The sequence below is a fragment of the Podarcis liolepis genome (genome assembly GCF_965112155.1).
Source record: "Podarcis liolepis genome assembly, chromosome: 2".
Taxonomy (NCBI): domain Eukaryota; kingdom Metazoa; phylum Chordata; class Lepidosauria; order Squamata; family Lacertidae; genus Podarcis; species Podarcis liolepis.
The window spans coordinates 7,494,369-7,513,552 of record NC_139555.1 but is presented as its reverse complement, the minus strand read 5'-3'; the positions used below and the strand labels follow the sequence as shown (position 1 = coordinate 7,513,552).

The 19,184-nt window shown below is 45.7% G+C and overlaps 1 protein-coding gene across 3 annotated transcripts in view; it reads right to left on the bottom strand.

The window, feature by feature from the left end:
- Positions 1–384: 384 nt before the first annotated feature.
- GALNT6 (polypeptide N-acetylgalactosaminyltransferase 6) overlaps positions 385–19,184 on the bottom strand; it is a 64,177-nt gene continuing 45,377 nt past the window's right edge. For all 3 annotated transcript variants that reach the window (XM_083484578.1, XM_083484577.1, XM_083484579.1), the window contains exons 6-11: positions 14,378–14,495; positions 9,785–9,985; positions 7,620–7,751; positions 5,733–5,834; positions 4,292–4,444; positions 385–2,318 (exon numbers count right to left, since the gene is read on the bottom strand). In XM_083484578.1, coding sequence (XP_083340704.1) covers positions 2,205–2,318; positions 4,292–4,444; positions 5,733–5,834; positions 7,620–7,751; positions 9,785–9,985; positions 14,378–14,495 — 820 coding nt within the window. In that variant the 3' untranslated portion in view covers positions 385–2,204. The remainder of the gene's footprint in view (positions 2,319–4,291; positions 4,445–5,732; positions 5,835–7,619; positions 7,752–9,784; positions 9,986–14,377; positions 14,496–19,184) is intronic.

The window sequence follows — 19,184 nt, the reverse complement described above, 5'->3', positions numbered from 1 at the left end:
GGCTTATGTATAAATATCCTCCAATGTTTGACTCAAGATATGAAATACTCAGAAGCAATTAAGAAGTTCGTTGTGTGGCAGTAAGGGAGCAACACCCTACTTCCATGGGGTCTGATATACCCATACAAAATAATGTATTTTATTGTATTTTGGAGTCCATGACTGATCAAAGGAAAGACCTGAAGCTAATATTTTTCTCAAAAGCAGCTTCCAACATTAGCCTGCTATTTCTCTCTCTCTCTCTCTCTCTCTCTCTCTCTCTCTCTCTCTCTCTCTCACACACACACACACACACACTGTTCAAGAGCACACACACACACACACACACACACACACACACACACTGTTCAAGAGCAATTTGAAAGGAAGCAAAGTCACACAAGATTCTCTTGTAAAATAGAATTTTAAGTTTTATTATTTCCAGTTGTAATTTACCAAGGCAGGTCTTTGCCTTTCAGCTAAAGCCTTCCTGGAAATGAACACAACGGGAAAACCAATGTCACCTTCTGCATTCAAAATCTAGAGAAACAGTCAGCACCTTTGGTCTTTCTTCAAAAACCCCCACAAACAAACGGCTTTTAAAGTGTAGTGTGCTCAAAAACACCCAATTCTTAGGATGTTCTGGAGGTACATTTTCCTTCAAATTCATCTCTACACTTTGCATTAAATGGACAGTGCAATAGCTAATCAAGCTATGGGTAAGAAGAGGCTCATTGTGAAGTCACGACGAAGCTGCTGCTTTGTGGCTGAATAGCATCTCGGGCTTGCATTGGAAAATAAAAATAAAAATCCCCACCTCCAGTGACATCCCAAAAACAAATAAGCTATTTTTCTTAACAGCATACAAAACAAATGAGGAAAACAGGGTTTTGCTCCATCAGGCAACTGCAACTAGCAGTATATCATGTACTAATTTACTTCAGCAGGTGTTTTTGTAAAGACAGGCACACACACACTCATTCCCTGTTGGGTAGTCTCAACAATCCCATCCATGAAGGTGATTCTGCAGGTTTCTGCAGCATCCATTCCCTCAAAGCAAGTAGCTTCTCCACCTGGTCTTAAAAAATATAGGCACATTAGCAGCTTTCCTCGCTCTAAGGCATCGCAGTGTACAATCAAGGTAATGAGAGGATCAGGAAGTTGTCAAACCGTGCAGACTACACAAACAGGTGGGGAGGGGGTCAAGTTCATGTCAAAGGCCTCTGGAGGTCTGGATTGCAGCGATCAGAAAGGCAGACCAGGTCCCTGACACTGGGAGTCGTAAGGAAGGGACTAGCAAAAATGCTACCCTTCCACCATTCCTTTGTTTGAGGTCCAGGGAGTACATCTCCCCTCTTTGGTAAAGGGATTAAGCTGCCTTGAGGAAAAGAGAGAAAGGGACTTATTTGCAGCACGATGGTGAGAGGCCTGACGAGGTAAGGCACTGGCAACGGGCTGTGCAAAAAGGTGAAGATTTCAGCCACAAAACAATACCACACTCCAGTGTTCCAATATTGTAAAATGCAGTCCTGACCTACTGAAACTTGGGGGGGACAACAGTTTCTGCACTGCATCTGTGTGCAAGATCTTTTTTTTTGGGGGGGAAACACAGATGATAAACTATTAGAAATGTCCCCCCAAAGTCTTTACAATGCAGTTTCTCCTTCCACAGTCTCTGTGTGGTCAGAAGATGCTTTTCCTATGTAACAGAGTTTAAAGTCATTCTTATCTTTGGCATCAGTTATTTTCTAAACTACCCCACAGGTAAACTATTTCTTAGGACAGGCTCTGCACCTCCGCAAGCTGCTACTTTCTACGCTGCTCACAGCATACAAAAGTTAAGAGGAAAAAATATTTTACATCCTATCAATGCCCCCCCTTTAAATCTACTGCAAAATAAAACCACCGTTGTTGTCCGTCTCACAATATGGAGCTTTGATTAACAATACTTATGGTACTCTAAAGGGCAAACTCACCAGCTTGGAATTTTACTTAATTAAGAAGTACTAAAGATACACCAACAGTTTGCTGTGTCCTCTTTGACCATCCCATCCCACAAAGGCACAAAAGTGTTTTGTAAGTCAAGTGTGATTACGCAGCATATTTGACTGGGTTCCCTCCTTTCTCTGAACTTGTCCTCTGTCTTCTTGATAGTGGAGTTAAGAGTCCAGAAACTTTCACAAGAGGACGTTGGCAACAGGCTACGTGGTCTTGGCCAGGATTGCTTAGCTGAAGTACCAAAGCTGATGGGGGTCTGCAGAGTTGCAGGAAGCCATGGAAGGATGCTCTCCCCTTGCAGACAGACATTTGTTAGATGCCACATTTTTAAGAAGGTGATCCTAAAAAAAGAAGAGCATTGCCTTAGATCACTCCAAAGTCCATCCAAGCCGAGTATTCTATCCCTAAGAGAAGTAGGAGAGATTCCTATGAGCAATTAGAAAAGGAGAACACAAAGCTGATAGATTTTCCCTGTATCTTCACAGAGTGGGATATATGGATATTATACTTCTGTACATATAGCTCAAGGATGTGGGTGGCACTGTGGGTTAAACCACACAGCCTAGGGCTTGCCAATCAGAAGGTCGGCGGTTCGAATCCCCACGACGGGGTGAGCTCCTGTTGTTCAGTCCCAGCTCCTGCCAACCTAGCAGTTCGAAAGCATGCAGTGCAAGTAGATAAATAGGTACCACTCCAGCGGAAAGGTAAACGGCGTTTCCGTGCGCTGCTCTGGTTTGCCAGAAGCGGCTTAGTCATGCTGGCCACATGACCCAGAAGCTGTATGCCGGCTCCCTCGGCCAATAAGGCGAGATGAGTGCCGCAACCCCAGAGTCGGTCACGACTGGACCTAATGGTTAGAGGTCCCTTTACTTTTTTACCTATAGCTCACAAGGCTTCCAAGGAAGTCCAGCACTCTAGGAATATGCAATTCTTTGGGGGCAGCCCCTCTTGAAATTTGCCTGGTATTTGCTGGGGACAAAGTTCATTGGTTTTGGGGGTGGTGGAGGGGAAATATTTGCAGTCTTTCTGAAGTAAGGGGGGGTACACTTACCATTGCAAAAGCATCCTCTCCCCTCTTGACTGAATGTGGGGAAAATATCCACCACTCAAGTCAGGTTTTTGTTGTTGTTTGTGGCAAACAACCATTAACAAGGAATATGTTAACTCTTGTTGCTGCTACCATGGACAGCAGCAGCCAAGGGACAAGACAGGAGTTCTTTGGGTGGTCAGAGAGTGGCTACAGCTTCCTGCACTCCCCTGAAGACCAGAATATCCCAGAAGCATGTTCGTGGGGAAGAATTGTGGCTCATTTGGCATTTCCCCCAATTCTGAAAGTTTATTTTTTATTTTTTGAAAAGTCTCTCCTTATCCTTAGCACCTTGGTCAGCATAACTCGCCGTTGCCAAAATACTGTGAATATGGCCACCCCACAAATAAAATCATCCTGGAGTCCTGCAGTCTCACTTGCCTCCTCCAAAAAACAAGAGCCAGAAACATTTTAATTCCAGTGTTTTTCATCACAGCCCTATTGTTTAAAGAGAGATTAAAACCCTGTCTTTGGCATCAACCATTTTCAGACACGTTATTAAGCATCCATGCTTATTTAGCTAAGCTCATTTGGCTCTAGTGGGCTCCCTGGGGAGGAAGGACAGGATATAAATGGAATAAATTAATAAATACTAGTTAGTCATTGAGAGACTCGCCCCTCCATGAATTTTTAGAATGACTTTTTTTTTTGGAGACCATCACAACACCAGGTGCTAGAGCAGGCATAGGCAAACTCGGCCCTCCAGATGTTTTGGGACTCCCATCATCCCTAGCTAACAGGACCAGTGGTCAGGGATGATGGGAATTGTAGTCCCAAAACAACTGGAGGGCCAGGTTTGCCTATGCCTGTGCTAGAGAAACATGGAACAACCCAGCAAACAAATAGCATTGTGAAAATGGAGTTCTCTCTCTTCCCCATTTCCCCTTCAAAGTAGTGGGGGCGAGCGGCTCCCAGAATGCCAAGAGGGCTCGTCAGAGCCTCCTTTGTGGTGGCTGCTGCAACTTCTCATTACAGCACACCCCAAGCCCACATTCAGTGGCTGCTCTCAGAAGGAACTCCCTGCTCTCCAGAAAAAAATGGCAGACTAGAACTGCCCATTATGTGCTTTGGCCAGGCCAGGCCAGGCTGTAGCCATAGCAGCAAGGAATGTCTGTCTGGCAAGCAGTGGATGACTGATGGGGGGGGGGGCAAAAACGGGGGTTCCGAGAGCAAGAGAAAAGCCCGCCGCTCTGAAATCTACATATGTCTATAACTTAAAGCACTCACATGAGTCAGTTCCCATTCTTCATTTTCCGGCACCCGGGAGTGCTTCCCTGTATAGTGGCAGTCTCCCAGTTCCACGGGTCCCATCTTGGAACGGAGGCAGAGCTGCTTGCCGATGTTGTGCCGCAGGTCTCGCTGGGATGTGTATTCAAAGTACTGAGAACGACAAAACACAAAAGAACAGCCACCGGGGAGTTGCTAAGATGCCTTCCTCATCAGAAAGCAATTGAGAGGAGTCAGGCTTTTGCTTTGTTCTGGGGTAGAGCGGTTTATTTTTACACGTCAAGAAAACGTGGATGCAAAACAAAGTGGTAGGCAATCCCTTTCTAGTTTTGTAAAACTGTTCTCAACTGTTTTGGGGAACAAGTCTATACAGTTGTACCTTGGTTGTCGAACTTTATCCGTTCGACTCCCGGAACCGTTTGAAAACCAAGGTGCGGCTTCCAATTGGCTGAAGGAACTTCCTGCACTCAATCAAAAGCCGCAGAAGCCGCGTCAGAAATTTGGCTTCCGAAAAAGGTTTGCAAACCAGAACACCTGCTTCTGGGTTCGTGGTGTTCAGGAGGCGATTTGTTCAGCTACTAAGCCGTTTGAGATCCAAGGTATGACTGTAGAAGGTGTATTTTGATTAATGCAGTGTTCTTTTTTCTGTTTTAAAATGGAAACCTAGGGAAAAAATGTGGGTAAGCTCTTACACTAGGAAGGTAAAGGTAAAGGGACCCCTGACCGTTAGGTCCAGTCGTGAACGACTCTGGGGTTGCGGCACTCATCTTGCTTTACTGGCCGAGGGAGCCGGCATACAGTTTCCAGGTCATGTGCCAGCATGACTAAGACGCTCCTGGCGAACCAGAGCAGCACATGGAAACGGTGTTTGCCTTCCCGCCAGAGCGGTACCTATTTATCTACTTGCACTTTGACGTGCTTTCGAACTGCTAGGTTGGCAGGAGCAGGGACCGAGCAATGGGAGCTCACCCCGTCGTGGGGATTTGAACTGCCGACCTTCTGATCGGCAAGCCCTAGGCTCTGTGGTTTAGACCACAGCGCCACCTGCATCCCTTTATACTAGGGAAGTAATTCAGACAGTGCAAAACTATCTCTACAGAAGCACCTGTTTGCCTGAAATCATAGAGCAGCACAAAACTGCCAGACTGCAGTCCCTGAAAGCACAGCCCTGTGGTGTGTGTTCAGACATGAGAAGAGACATGGGATGCTGTCCAACGAAGCAGTTCCATTTGCACAAGGACTTTTGGCTGCGCAGTAGAACATCCCCTCCATCTCCATCTTTCCCTGTGTACCCACTAAATCTGTTCTGAGGTTTTTTCCAGTTCCCCAGAAGGGTGTGGGAAAGCGCATGAGAGGAGAAGGAAGGGAAGTTTCGTTGCACAAATGGGAGTGTTTTGCTGGATTCCACCATAAGACTGGACTTTTCTCATGAATTCCATACCTGATTGCCTCCCATCCCATGGCAGGGGTACATGATGAGCGGCTTCCCTCCATGGTTGTTCTCTCCAACATCCAGGCAGCGTTTGGCACCCTCATTTCTAATCTGAAAACAACCCAACACTGTCAGGGGTCCATCTACAGCCAGAAGCAGTACCTAGGTGCAAATTTGCCTAAAGACTCAGAGACACAGCCCCGTTCACTCTGCACCCTTTCTGTAAGCAGTGTGCAGTCCTGAATTCCCCCCCTTCAGCTCAACTAACCTCCTACCTCTCTCAAAGCAACTATATCTATCTTCCATTTCTAGCTACTAGCATACCTAGTTCCTGCTCAAGAAACAAAAACTGTACCACTCCTTTGCAACATTTTCAAAAACTCTCCCACTAGGTTTAAAATCAGAATATTCTAAGTTCTGGAGACAGTGGCCATTAGACTGGTTCCTTAGCAGAAATGACGGAGGGAGGGAGGGAGAAAAGCAGGGGCTTAGGAAGGGAGGCGGTGGGGGCGGACCGCCCCAGGTGCCCTCACTGAGGGGGGTGACATTTGGCACGCCACCTGCCCGTGACTCCCAAGCTTACCCCGAGCCATCGAGGTAAGAGGGGGAGCTGCACCGCTTTGCCGGCGCCATTCCCCCCTTCCCCCTTCATTTTGACAGCTTGGGGAAGGCTTGGGAGTCGCAGGCAGGTGGCGTGCCGAATGTTCGCCATGGGCGGCTCGCTCCATCCCCAGCTGCAGGGCCCCTGAACGGCTATTCTGTGCCTGGGAGGGCACACACTGCACCACACCCCCCTCGGGAGCACGCCCGCTCTGGCCAGCGCAGGCATATGCTCCGCTACTGGAGGGAAGGAAGGAGTCAAGAGTTCATAAGCTGAGAAGTAAAGGTAAAGGTAAAGGGACCCCTGACCATTAGGTCCAGTCGTGGCCGACTCTGGGGTTGCGGTGCTCATCTCGCTTTATTGGCCAAGGGAGCCGGTGTACAGCTTCTGGGTCATGTGGCCAGCATGACTAAGCCGCTTCTAGTGAACCAGAGCAGCGCACGGAAATGCCGTTTACCTTCCTGCTGGAGTGGTACCTATTTATCTATTTGCACTTTGACGGGCTTTCAAACTGGTAGGTCAGCAGGAGCAGGGGCCAAGCAACAGGAGCTCACCCCGTCGCGGGGATTCAAACCGCTGACCTTTTGATTGGCAAGTCCTAGGCTCTGTGGTTTAACCCACAGCGCCACCTGCGTCCCTTAAGCTGAGAAGTACAGATTGACAAAGCAAAAATTAAAGCTTTTGAAGGCTGGTTAATGAAGGGTTTGCTTTATGTAGCAAAGCCAAAGGGCAGCGAATAAGACGCATCCAGATTTCCCTTTCTGCTGCATAGATCCCTGCTTTAAAGCTCTGTGTCCAAGTGGTCCCCCCTCCTGGCTTGGCGCTTACCCCCCAAAACCTGCTGAATGGCAGTCTGGGGGAAACCTGAAGTGCCCTTTGTTGTGCTTCAGCTTTAAAGCATGGTGTTGTGCTTGGAAAGCACAGGACAAAAGATATGAGTCGATGTGTGAAGACGTGCACCATTTTCACTTGGTGGAGAATCAAACCTATTCCCAGAATTTCTCTCTTAGTCGCATTGGAGTGGGATGGAAGATTGGAAATACACAAGCAATTTTAAATGTTTATACATGTAGGTTTTACAGGCCTACCATCTGGACCAGATACTGGCATTCTGAGTCATGTCCTCAACAGCAGAATATATATTATGAACCAAGAAAGGGCCAAGTGGAAAATTTGGGGTGTTTCTGAGGCATCTGGCGGAACACGGCTGGATATAGAAGGCAAGGCCAGATGCTCCTTTGCTGTGGCCCAGAAAGAACTCTCTCAGGCAATGAACCCGCCAAACCCGCACTTACAGCTCCATAAAACGCCGGCGTAAGGTCTGGGATGAAGATCTCGGGATAAATGGTTTGTAGGTACCAGGTGAAGTTCTTGCAATGTAACCGCTCCTTCAGCTCAAGCCTCTCAGCGAGGTCTCCATACGTTTTCTGACAAGGCACAGCATGGTTTGTTTGTTTTAAAAGTATCAGTTCATAAAAAGGAGACACTATCACTGCCCACCCTCCTTCCTGTATAAGGTAAAGGGACCCCTGACCATTAGGTCCAGTTGTGACCGACTCTGGGGTTGCGGTGCTCATCTCGCTTTATTGGCCGAGGGAGCCAGAGTACATGTGGCCAGCATGACTAAGCCGCTTCTGGCGAACCAGAGCAGCACACAGAAATGCCGTTTACCTTCCCGCGGAAGTGGTACCTATTTATCTGCTTGCACTTTGACGTGCTTTCGAACTGCTAGGTTGGCAGGAGCAGGGACCGAGCAACGGGAGCTCACCCCGTCGCAGGGCTCGAACCACCGACCTTCTGATCAGCAAGTCCTAGACTCTGTGGTTTAACCCACAGCAGAACCCACCAAATCTCTAAATGAATTATGAAAACAAACAATTCCTTACTTTATTTTTTTATTTGCTTAAGACAGCGGTCAGCAAACTTTTTCAGCAGGGGGCCGGTCCACTGTCCTTCGGACCTTGTGGGGGGCCGGACTATATTTTTTGGGGGGAAATGAACGAATTCCTATCCCCCACAAATAACCCAGAGATGCATTTTAAATAAAAGGACACATTCTACTCATGTAAAAACACGCTGATTCCCAGACCGTCCATGGGATGGATTTAGAAGGCGAATGGGCCGCATCTGGCCCCTGGTCCTTAGCTTGCCTACCCATGGCTTAAGATGTGAGAAGGGCTGTCTTAAGCATATGCGGCGCTGGGGTGGAAAGATCTGCCCAGTGCCCCCCCAGTTGCCCAGTCCCAGGCACGCAGGAGGCGGAGCTGGCTGGCTGCTTCAGCGTCTCGCTGGCTCGGTCTCCTCCGAACTCGCAGCGCAGAGCTGGCCGCAGGAGAAGAGCCCACCGCGGAGCTCTGACCGATGGGCAGGCTCTTCCCTGGACTCAACTCTCGGCCCCTGGACTCTCGGCCTGGTGCCCTTGAGAGCCCGGTGCCTGGGTGCCCTGGACCCCTAGTGCCTATGGGTAAGACGACCCTGGATGCGAGCCCCTAATCCAAGGTAGGCCTTAGCCCTGGGAGTTGCATCCAGGCATGAGGAGTCTGCAGAGGCTCAGAAGAGCTCCGCACTGCTCTCCTTTCTAGACTTCTGGAGGTTCTTGAGGGTAAGTTGCCCCCAACTGCCACCACCTGGCAAGGCCCCAGCAGATCTCTCCCTGCTCCCCAGCCTATGCTTGGCACTTCAGGGGTCAGAGAGGGGCAACTCTCAGTCATCCAACCACTGAAACAGTGGAACGGTCTTCCTTGAGAGGTTGGACTCTCCTTCCTTGCAGGTTTTTTAAGCAAAGGTTGGATGGCCATCTGTCATGGATGCTTTAGCTGAGGTTCCTGTATTGCAGGGGGCTGGACTAGATGACCCCTGGGGTCCCTTCCACCTCTACAATTCTATGCTTCTATGAAATGCCCATACAGTCATACCTCGGGTTACAGACGCTTCAGGTTGCACGATTTCGGGTTGTGCACCACGCCGAACCCGGAAGTACCAGAACGGGTTAGTTCCGGGTTTCAGCGCTTGCATATGTGCTAAATCGCACTTTGCACATGTGCAGAAGTGCTGAATCGCAACAAGCGCGTGTGCGGATGCGGTGCTGTGGGTTGCGAATGTGCTTCCTGCACGGATCACGTTCGCGACCCGAGCGTCCACTGTGCAGGGCTTTTTCCTGCCTTGGTGAGGCTCCCTGCAACTATGTTTGAGAACCCTCTTCACTACAGCTGAATCAGCTCTACAAACAGAAATGAGAAGACGCTATGCGACAACTCTGAATCAGACCTCCCCAAAATGTTGTCCTCAAGATGTTTGGACTGCAACTCCCACCAACCCTGATCATAGACTCTGCTAGCTGCGGCTGATGGAGCATGGACTCCAAAAACCGAGGAAGGCTGCTCTAAATACATGCTTGAAAACAAGGGACGGGCACTCCTGATCCTTCAGAGCAACTTCCAGGGGAAGTTGGCTTACATACCTCCCTAGCCATCTGGGAGGCCTGCTGGTTCCTTCTGTAGAAGATTTCCTTGTAGTCGTCCATCCAGACTTCCGCCAGACGCACCTGGTTCCTGGAGATGACTTGAGTTCCTTTGGGGAAGGTGTGGGGACTCTTGGAACGGAACACGTGGCCAACCACGGAGCAGGGGATGATCTCCAGCTGGCCCCCACACTGCCAAACCTGCAGAAAAGATATGCCCCCCATGCCAACAGAAAGCCTTAAGTAAAGAATTTGAGCCTGCCTCGGCCAAGGTGTGAAATGTGTGGCTATCTTTTATGCCTCTCTCTTCTTTAAGGCAGAGAATCAGCATCACAATCATTAGGAAGCTGCCTTATATGGCACTGGCCCATCTACTTTAGTATTGTCTACACTGACTGGCAGCTGCTCCCCAGGCTTTCAGATTAGAAATCTCCCCAGTCCTACCTGGAGATCCCATTGATTGAACCCGGGCAAATGCTCTACCACTGAGCTATGAATCTTCCCAAAAAATGCTTTCCCCCTTATCAAAGATCACCCCTCTCCAACTCACACACAGGAGAGAAGCTGACATGGGCACCAGTTCTTCTTTCTTGGGTGCATGTGGGGAAATAGCAGCTTTGTCTTTGGAACAGTGGTATGGATAAAATGTTTGACACTGCCTCTCTCGCTCTACACCATGCTTGAAAGTCCAGGCACCAAAGCTGCTGTTGTAATGGGGAACCAGTAGCCTTCCAGACACTGGTCAGCTCCCGCTAGTCATCAAATCATTGAATTGTGGAGTTGGAAGAGACCTCGGGGTCATCTAGTCCAACCCCCTGCATTGAAGGAATCCCAACATGACAGATGGCTATCCAACCTCTGCTTAAAATCCTCTAAAGAAGGTGAGTCCACCAACTCTTGCGTGAGTCCCAAATGGTCAGGAGTGATGGGAATCAGAGTTAAATATCTGGAGGTCCACAGGTTTCTCACCACAACTTTAAAAAGCAAGCTATCATTTGTTTTATCATATGTGGTGGACTTGTAAAAGGGTAAAAGAGTATTGGGAAATAATTTGTAATGAATTAAAAAAAATGTTTAAAAGTACTCCCCCCCCAAAAAAAAACAACAACCAGAAATCCTTTTTCTTGGGGATAATTCAGATGGAAATTCCCAGGTGTCAAAAAAGACTATTTATGTGTGCCACTACAGTGGCCCATGTTTTGTTGGCCCTAAATTGGAAAACGAGTGAGGTTCCAACTAAAGAAGAACGGCAACTTAAACTGATGGAATACACGCAGCTGGCAGACTTAACTTACAGAATAAGAGCACAAGAAGAATATACATTTAAAGAAGATTGGAAAAATTTTACTGAATATATGAGTTTACTGAATATATGAGTGAAAGTTGTGTACATTTGAAAATGCTGGCAGCATTAAGATACATTCAACAGTGTAAATAAGTTTTGATGGATGTAATAATGGGATACAGTGGTGCCTTGCAAGACGAAAAGAATCCGTTCTGTGATTCTCTTTGTCTAGATGTTTTTTCGTTTTGCGAAGCAAGCCCATTGACGGATTAGCGGATTAGCGCTATTAGCGCTATTAGCGGCTTTTAGCGGCTTATCTGCTGATTGGATCAGCTGATAAGCGGCTTAGAGGCTTAGAAAAAGGGGGGGAGGGAACAAACCAGCAGGAACTCGCAAGACATTGTCGTCTTGCGAAGCAAGCCCATAGGAAATTCGTTTTGCGAAGCACCTCCAAAACGGAAAACTCTTTCATCTAGCGAGTTTTCTGTCTTGCGAGGCATTCGTCTTGCGGGGCACCACTGTACTGAATGGTTTAGTTTATGTAAAATATGCAGGGATCTATGGCATGCAAACTTAACAATGGAAGGAGAAGAAGGTAAGTCATTGATATTTTAAGGTTGTTCAAATGAATATTCTAAAATGCAAAATAGAAAAACTTAATAAAAATTATACAAAAAACTAATTAGCAAACTGAAACACAAATTATGCGTTTCACATGTCATCTATCCTGGCTCGCTTGTGTCATGACCATGAATGCAGCGATTCAGGTACAGAATGGTCCTGTCAGCAAGAGTCAGAGAGCTCCAACAGCACCAGAGTCTGAGGAGCAGAAATCCTGAGATCATCCTCTTCCCCACCAGCCCCTTCAAAGGAGCCCAGGCCCCGACTTTTGGATTTGAAAGGAGCAAGAAATGGAACACCCCATAAGCTTTATCCTTAAGTATGGAGGCCTAGCTGGAAAAAACATGGACTATGTTGGGCCGGAACCTTTTCAAGATTTGGTGGTTAATATTAAGGACTATCAAAAAGACCGGCAGAAAGGAATTGAGAGACAATTAAGTGCCTCGGATGTGAGATCTCCAGGCTGATAATAGATTAAGACTGATGGATACTATTGGGGGCTGAAACCGGAAAAGGGGGGGGTGGAATTTGGGAATCCAAAGGGTTTATAATTACAATATATTTCATTTTGATTTTGTATGTTATTGGTATGTATGTAAATTGGGAAATCCGTGGAAGGGAATTTTGGTCGACCTTAGGAAAAAAAAATGTTTCAGGAATAGGAACCGATGTATAAGATTGATGTTTAAGTCTGGATAATGTAAAGTTGGCTTTTTTCTTGTTTTTTTTTCTTTTTTTATTTTTATATAAAAAAAAGATTTATATTAAATGAAAATAAGGTTATCAAAATACAAATTTAGAAGCTTAAAAGTCAAATGGTTTTCAGCAGTAATGTTTAAGTTAAAAGAAAAGAAAGGGCAAAAACTAAATGAAATTAAGGGAGAGGACTTGCTGAATAAATAACTGGAAATTGGAATACAGAAAGGGGAGGTAGGAGGAGGTTAGCGAATTAAGGCATAAGAAAATAAGGGATTGAAACTATACTTGTTTTTTGTCTGTGTTTTGTTTTTGTGTATATATAATCTTTGAAAATCTTAATAAATATTTATTAAAAACAAACAAACAAAGGAGCCCAGGCCCCACACCCAGAGCTGGTGACCCCAATGTTACCAGTGAGGAGCTAAAGGGCCTCTTCACCAACCCAAGGATTCCTTATGCCCCAAAAGCACGCATTCCACTCTGGTACGGATGAAACTAAGCCCTACCTTGGGGTCCCACTTAAAGGTAATCTGGACTTTGCCACTTTGAGATTTGTCTAGCTAGCAACCAGGGGTGGGTGAACATCACTAGGGTGATACAAGCCTCTGCAACCATGCTTAATGTCTCTGCAACAGAACATGTTGCAGCTACTTGCTCCCTTCTGCTAGTTGGCTGTGGGCACATTATAGACCTGAGTATACCACTGAAGGCACGACCGGGCATTTCTGTGGGTGTGCATTGGCAGTCCTGGATAGGAGATCCCTGGCTCTCTAAGAAACTTCTATACCCACTCCTGATTTTCCGTGCAGCCACAGGGTGGCACTCCAAACAGCTTTTAGCCTTCAAAAGCTGCTTTTCAGACAGGGCCCTTTTGAAAATTAACATTTATGCTCGTAAAACCACCATAAAGAGCACCCACGTGATCCCCTCAAACTTTTCATTGCAATAATGAAAGAAAACACACTTCCCCTCCTTAAAAAGGATTTCAGTTATTTCCTTTGCTTTATATACCCATATCTAATCTGTAAATTTTACCAAGTTTGCAGTATCCCAGGTTTTCTTACACTTTCCTAGTAATTCTAAGGGAGCATAACTCTTTCAATAATGTGTAGTTGTCACACTTGCTGTGAGCAAATTCAGAACCACATTGCTGCTTGCACACATCCTTTATCAATAGAAATTGAAGGTATATACATGGTTAGAACTGCTACTTACGCAGGATGCATGTTTTATCGCAACAGGAACGACCCCCTCTTCCCCACCCCTTTTTCTCCATGGGGGAAGAGTTTGGAAGATTTTGCTTCCAGCTTTGGTTAACTACACCTTCCCTGTGCCATCCAAGTCTGACAAACGACGATTAATCTTAACTATGGTTTATTTGAAACAAGCCAACTTTGAAACTGTGGTTTATGAAGCTGGCTTGTTTCAACAAATCACAGATATCATCAACCATAGGCAGTGGCGTAGCGTGGGTTGTCAGCACCCGGGGCAAGGCAAGTAATTTGCACCCCCTAACCCGTGGATTTGCGCCCCCTAACCCTAACCCCCAGGTGTTGCGCCCGGTGCGGCTGCCCCCCCCTGCACCCCCCCATGCTACGCCACTGACCATAGTTTAGGGTTTGGGTGCAATGTTAAATTATGGTTAATTGAAACCTGAAAAAAGACACCTCAGGCGAGGGAAGTGAGCCCAGGGAGAGATTAGGCTTGCTCACATCACAATCCTTTAGTTTTGATTTTTTTTCCTTTAAAGCAGCAAGACAAACCAACCCTAATAGCAATATATTACAAAGCAAATGATGGAATGTTGTTTCTCATCCTCTCCCCGGATTGCCTTGTTGGAGAGCTGGTGATTGATTGATTGATTGATTGATTGATTGATTAATGAATGAATGAATGCTACCCTGTGCTGCAAATTTGGTATAGTTGGAAAATATGCCAGACCAGCCATAGCTGTACTGCAATTAGGATATTGTACCTTTCCTTCTTACCCGAAAGGACATCTCCACGTTTTCCCCACCCCAGATTTCCATCTGATCATCGTAAGAGCCGATGTGCTCAAAATAGGACTTGGAAATGGCAAAGAGTCCGCCAGCAAATGTGGGAGTCCTGCAAAAAGGGAGAATTGTGAGTATGTTATTCAAATTCCAGCAAGAGAAATACTCAGCGAAAGGGAAACTGCAGCATCAATCGGTGCTCCAGATCCTCTCTGAAATTCCTAGTTTGATCTTTAGGGTATATAGACTTGTTCCTTACACCATCTGGGAGCTGCATGCATCAATTTCAGGCAAGCAGGTTCTGCCCACCCCAGAATACCATCATTACAGGAGATCAGATCTGTGGCGAGGAGCCAAGGCTTTTCTTGCAATACCCCTGAGGCTCTGAGAGAAGGGACCTCCATTTAGGCTAGCTTTCTGAGGAGTGACCTCTTGGTGCTTCTTTTTACTGTTCTGTTTTTAAATTAGGTTTTTAAAAAAGAAATTTATGCATATGAATTTTGTATGTGTTTGAGAGGTGCATTTGCTTATGATTGCTTATATCAAGGTCCCAGTAGTCTGCCGTCCCAAAATCTATTTTTATAGATATATATATTTATTGAAGTTTCCCAAAAAAAAAAGGAATTACATGAAAACAAAAAATACAAGAATAAAATACAAGAATAAAAAACAAAAATAAAAATACAAGAAAAATACAGAATAAGTACACAGATAAAAAAATAAAAATAAAAATAAAAGATCAACCTTTCCATATCTTACATTCATATCCTTGTTTCCCTGACCTCCTCATACCTCCCTTTTTTGTATTCCAATTCAATTAATTAATTTCTTTCCCTCCTTATTATCCTGATCTTTGATCTTAATATATTATAACAATAAATTTTAACCTATTTAAAAATCCAATTTTCCATATTCTTTTATATCATTACAGCTAGAAACCGCTTAACTTCATTCAAACATCATTCTAACATTCTTCCCAAAATCTAACTACTCCCACAACTGATGCTCTTACAGACCGCTGATCTGATCCTTGGAACTGTATTTCGAAAGTATTAAAACCAGGTTTTAAGCTATGTAACAGGAAGAACAAACATGTATTAAATAAATAAACATGTATTAAATAAATAAAACAGAACAAGAAGAACGTGCGAGAACAAGAGTCAATAGGACTAAGAGAACATCAAAGGCCTAGAAGAAGGGACAGTTGACACCATTGCCCATCCATTGCTTCCATCACAGCTGCTGCTGCAAATCTCAAGGAACTGCAGGCTATCCAGATGCCCCCAGATGTTCTTCAGGAATTACTGGGTACAAAATCATGGCTGGAGAGCATGCAAAGTGTGTAGGGTTATTTTCCAGCATGGTCCTTGCAGAATCATTTAAAAACCCTGCACTTTTTGTGCAACTTTTCCAGTCACCACTACCTTCCAAACTTTTAAAAATAATATCTTTTTGTTGTATGCTATTTTGTCGTGTGCTATTTTACTTGGCGTCCTGCTGTCAAATAGTTGTGAGGAATGGGCAAGTTGATTGAATATTTTAAGAACCAGTATAAACAGATACATAGCTTAGCAGGTCTCAAGTAAATCTAGCAGAGTTGAAATAGACTGGGTATTTAATAGAGAACAAATTGGATGATTAAAAAGATGTGGATTACACAGAGTACTGGAAAAGCAAAGGAACCAGGAAAACTGTGGAAGGGAAGTCATATGGTATATGTATATATGCTGAAACAAAAAAATAAGTAAAAAAATAAATAAATAAAATTCCTTCCAGTAGCACCTTAGAGACCAACTAAGTTAGTTATTGATATGAGCTTTTGTGTGTATGCACACTGTATTTGGTATGAAGCTGTAAGTGGGACAGGGGGAGGGGGTTAAATATGCTCTCTGTTCCCATTTTTGAAAATGCAAATAATTAAAAAATAAGATGTGAGGATTTAAATGTTTTAAACAGTAGAAGCTGACCGGTGTGCCGCACATATGCACACCCACACCCACACCCTAGAAATTCCAAACTCTTCATTCAAACTGAAACTATGAACAGCATAAACTTTCATACACTTATTTTGCTTCCAAAAGTGCATAGAGCCCAAGACATGGCGTTGTATCCAATTTCAGCCATGCTCAGAGCAGACCCACTGCAATTAATGGACATGGCTGGCTTAGGTCCCTTCATTTCAATAAGTCTACTCTTGAGAAATGGACGCGGGTGGCGCTGTGGGTTAAACCACAGATCCTAGGACTTGCCGATCAGAAGGTCGGCGGTTCGAATCCCCGCGACGGGGTGAGCTCCCATTGCTCGGTCCCTGCTCCTGCCAACTTAGCAGTTCGAAAGCACATCAAAGTGCAAGTAGATAAATAGGTACCACTCCGGTGGGAAGGTAAGCGGCATTTCCGTGCGCTGCTCTGGTTCGCCAGAAGCGGCTTAGTCATGCTGGCCACATGACCCAGAAGCTGTATGCCGGCTCCCTTGGCCAATAAGGCAAGATGAGCGCCGCAACCCCAGAGTCAGTCACAACTGGACCTTATGGTCAGGGGTCCCTTTACCTTTTTAGTCTTGAGAAAACCAGCAGCAAGTAAGCCCAGATGTGTTGAAGGAGAGGGAGAGCTAAGGAGGAAAACGTCAGGCAGGTCTTGGCTGATCACATCAGAAGCAGCAGGAACAGCCCCAGTGCTTAGGATGGCGCTCAGTCATTAGGAACTTTAAGGCAGAGCCTTTTGGAGGCAGACAAGCCCTTCATTCAGCCTCAGGTATCATTACGATAAATGCATATTGCCAAGCCAAATTTGAGAGCACTTGGGGACGAAGCTTTTCAATCCGCCCTGCTCCTTTCGCAAGAGGCATTTCTTTCTTTCTCTTCAAAAAAGAGAGAAACGGAGATCGTAGTCGAAAACTTGCTTCAACAAGGTCCCCTCAGCTCCTGAAACACAGCTCTGTTCTTACCAAGGCGAGCAGCGCAGATTAAGAGCCGCTGACAAGCCAAGCTGCCAGCCTCTCTCCCTCTCAGAATATGCAGCAGCAACAAAAAGGAGTCCCTGAGCCCCTTTCATTGGGGGCAGAACAGCCTCCCGTCTGACCTCTGCACAAAGAGGAGCTGTACTTGAGGCCAAAAGGAACAGGGGTTTTGTCTCGCTGGTGCAATGGCGAGGGCCGGAGGGCCGGTATTAAATGTCTTCCACTTGATGAATTCAAGGTCATTTTGAGCTTTAAGAGGTTGGGATACTGGTTACCTTAATGACTCTGCAGCTGCCCACTGCCAAAACAGACAGGAGGCTGGCAGGCTTTGAAAAGAGAAAGGAATAAACCTTGGCTCTTTCATGTCACGGCCTTCATTATCCTGGCTTTTGTACCGCCAAAAGGGGGGAAGGGGAGGGGGAGTCCTGGCATTGTGTCTCATAAAGAACTTCCGAGTATACCAAGTGGTTTATAATCCTTATATCCCAAGGAAGCGCCAGGAGGTAGATCACATTAATTTATATTTTTCTAGCGGGGGTGGTGGTACGCTAAGTGGGGATCTGCAACACAAAGTTATATCGTTGGACTCCATCTCCCAGCAGCTCCAGCTGGCTTGGTCAATAGTCAGGGATGATGGGAGATGAAGTCCATGGGTTCCTCATCCCAGCATCTCAGGCCTGGCACCCACATGCAAAGTTATCTCTAGATGACTGCAGTACCAAAGGATGACTTGTGTGTATGAATGGGCCCACTACACAGAAAGAACTGATTTCATCTTTATACCCTCAAACACATGGAGGAGGGAGAAAGGTTGTTTTCTGCTGCTCCAGAGAAGCGGACACGGAGCAATGGATCCAAACTACAAGAAAGAAGATTCCACCTAAACATTAGGAAGAACTTCCTGACAGTAAGAGCTGTTTGACAGTGGAATTTGCTGCCAAGGAGTGTGGTGGAGTCTCCTTCTTTGGAGGTCTTTAAGCAGAGGCTTGACAACCATATGTCAGGAGTGCTCTGATGGTGTTTCCTGCTTGGCAGGGGGTTGGACTCGATGGCCCTTGTGGTCTCTTCCAACTCTATGATTCTATGATTCTATGATTCTACATTGCTGTACTTTTGTACTGTTTTATTGTTGTTAGCCGCCCTGAGCCCGGCTTCGGTTGGGGAGGGCGGGATATAAATAAAATTTATTATTTATTTAAAATAAAATAAAAATAAAATTTATTATTATTATTATTTTCAGGGGTGTCTATTCCCACACTAAACTGCAGGCATCCAAGCCGGACAAAGGTTTCATCATAAGGTGCTTGGAAAAATTAAGAGTGATGTGCAAACACGGCTGACCCAGATCTCAGGGGTGATTTACACCAAAGGTTGCCTCAGCCACTAGAAGAATTACTGGGTACAAACCTGCGTATCTGTGCAAGAGGTTTCCCCCACATTTCCTTCAGCCAGCCTTTCACTTACACACCCATTTATCATGTTCTGAATTGTTCTCAAAGCTACTCCACTGCTGCATACCAGAATTCCTTTGCTATTTTGTTTGCAAGGTCACTTATAGGTTGGAATACATGGAGGGACAGGAAGGACTGAGAAGCTCCAGATTCTGCCTGTGACTGCTGGTTTTCTTTTGGCTCAATTCCACCGCCGATCGCCCTAAACTTTTTTATCCCACGGTAGCTGGCTTATTGAAAAACCAACTGGGGAAAAAAGTGGCTTTTCCAAATCACCACCAAACCATTGTTTGAAAAATAAAACGCCTGCGAATAAAATTAGTTCCGAAGGAAAGAAAAAACACACTTTTGAATTCTGACATTCAGTTATTACCTCAAACCTCACAGTGCTA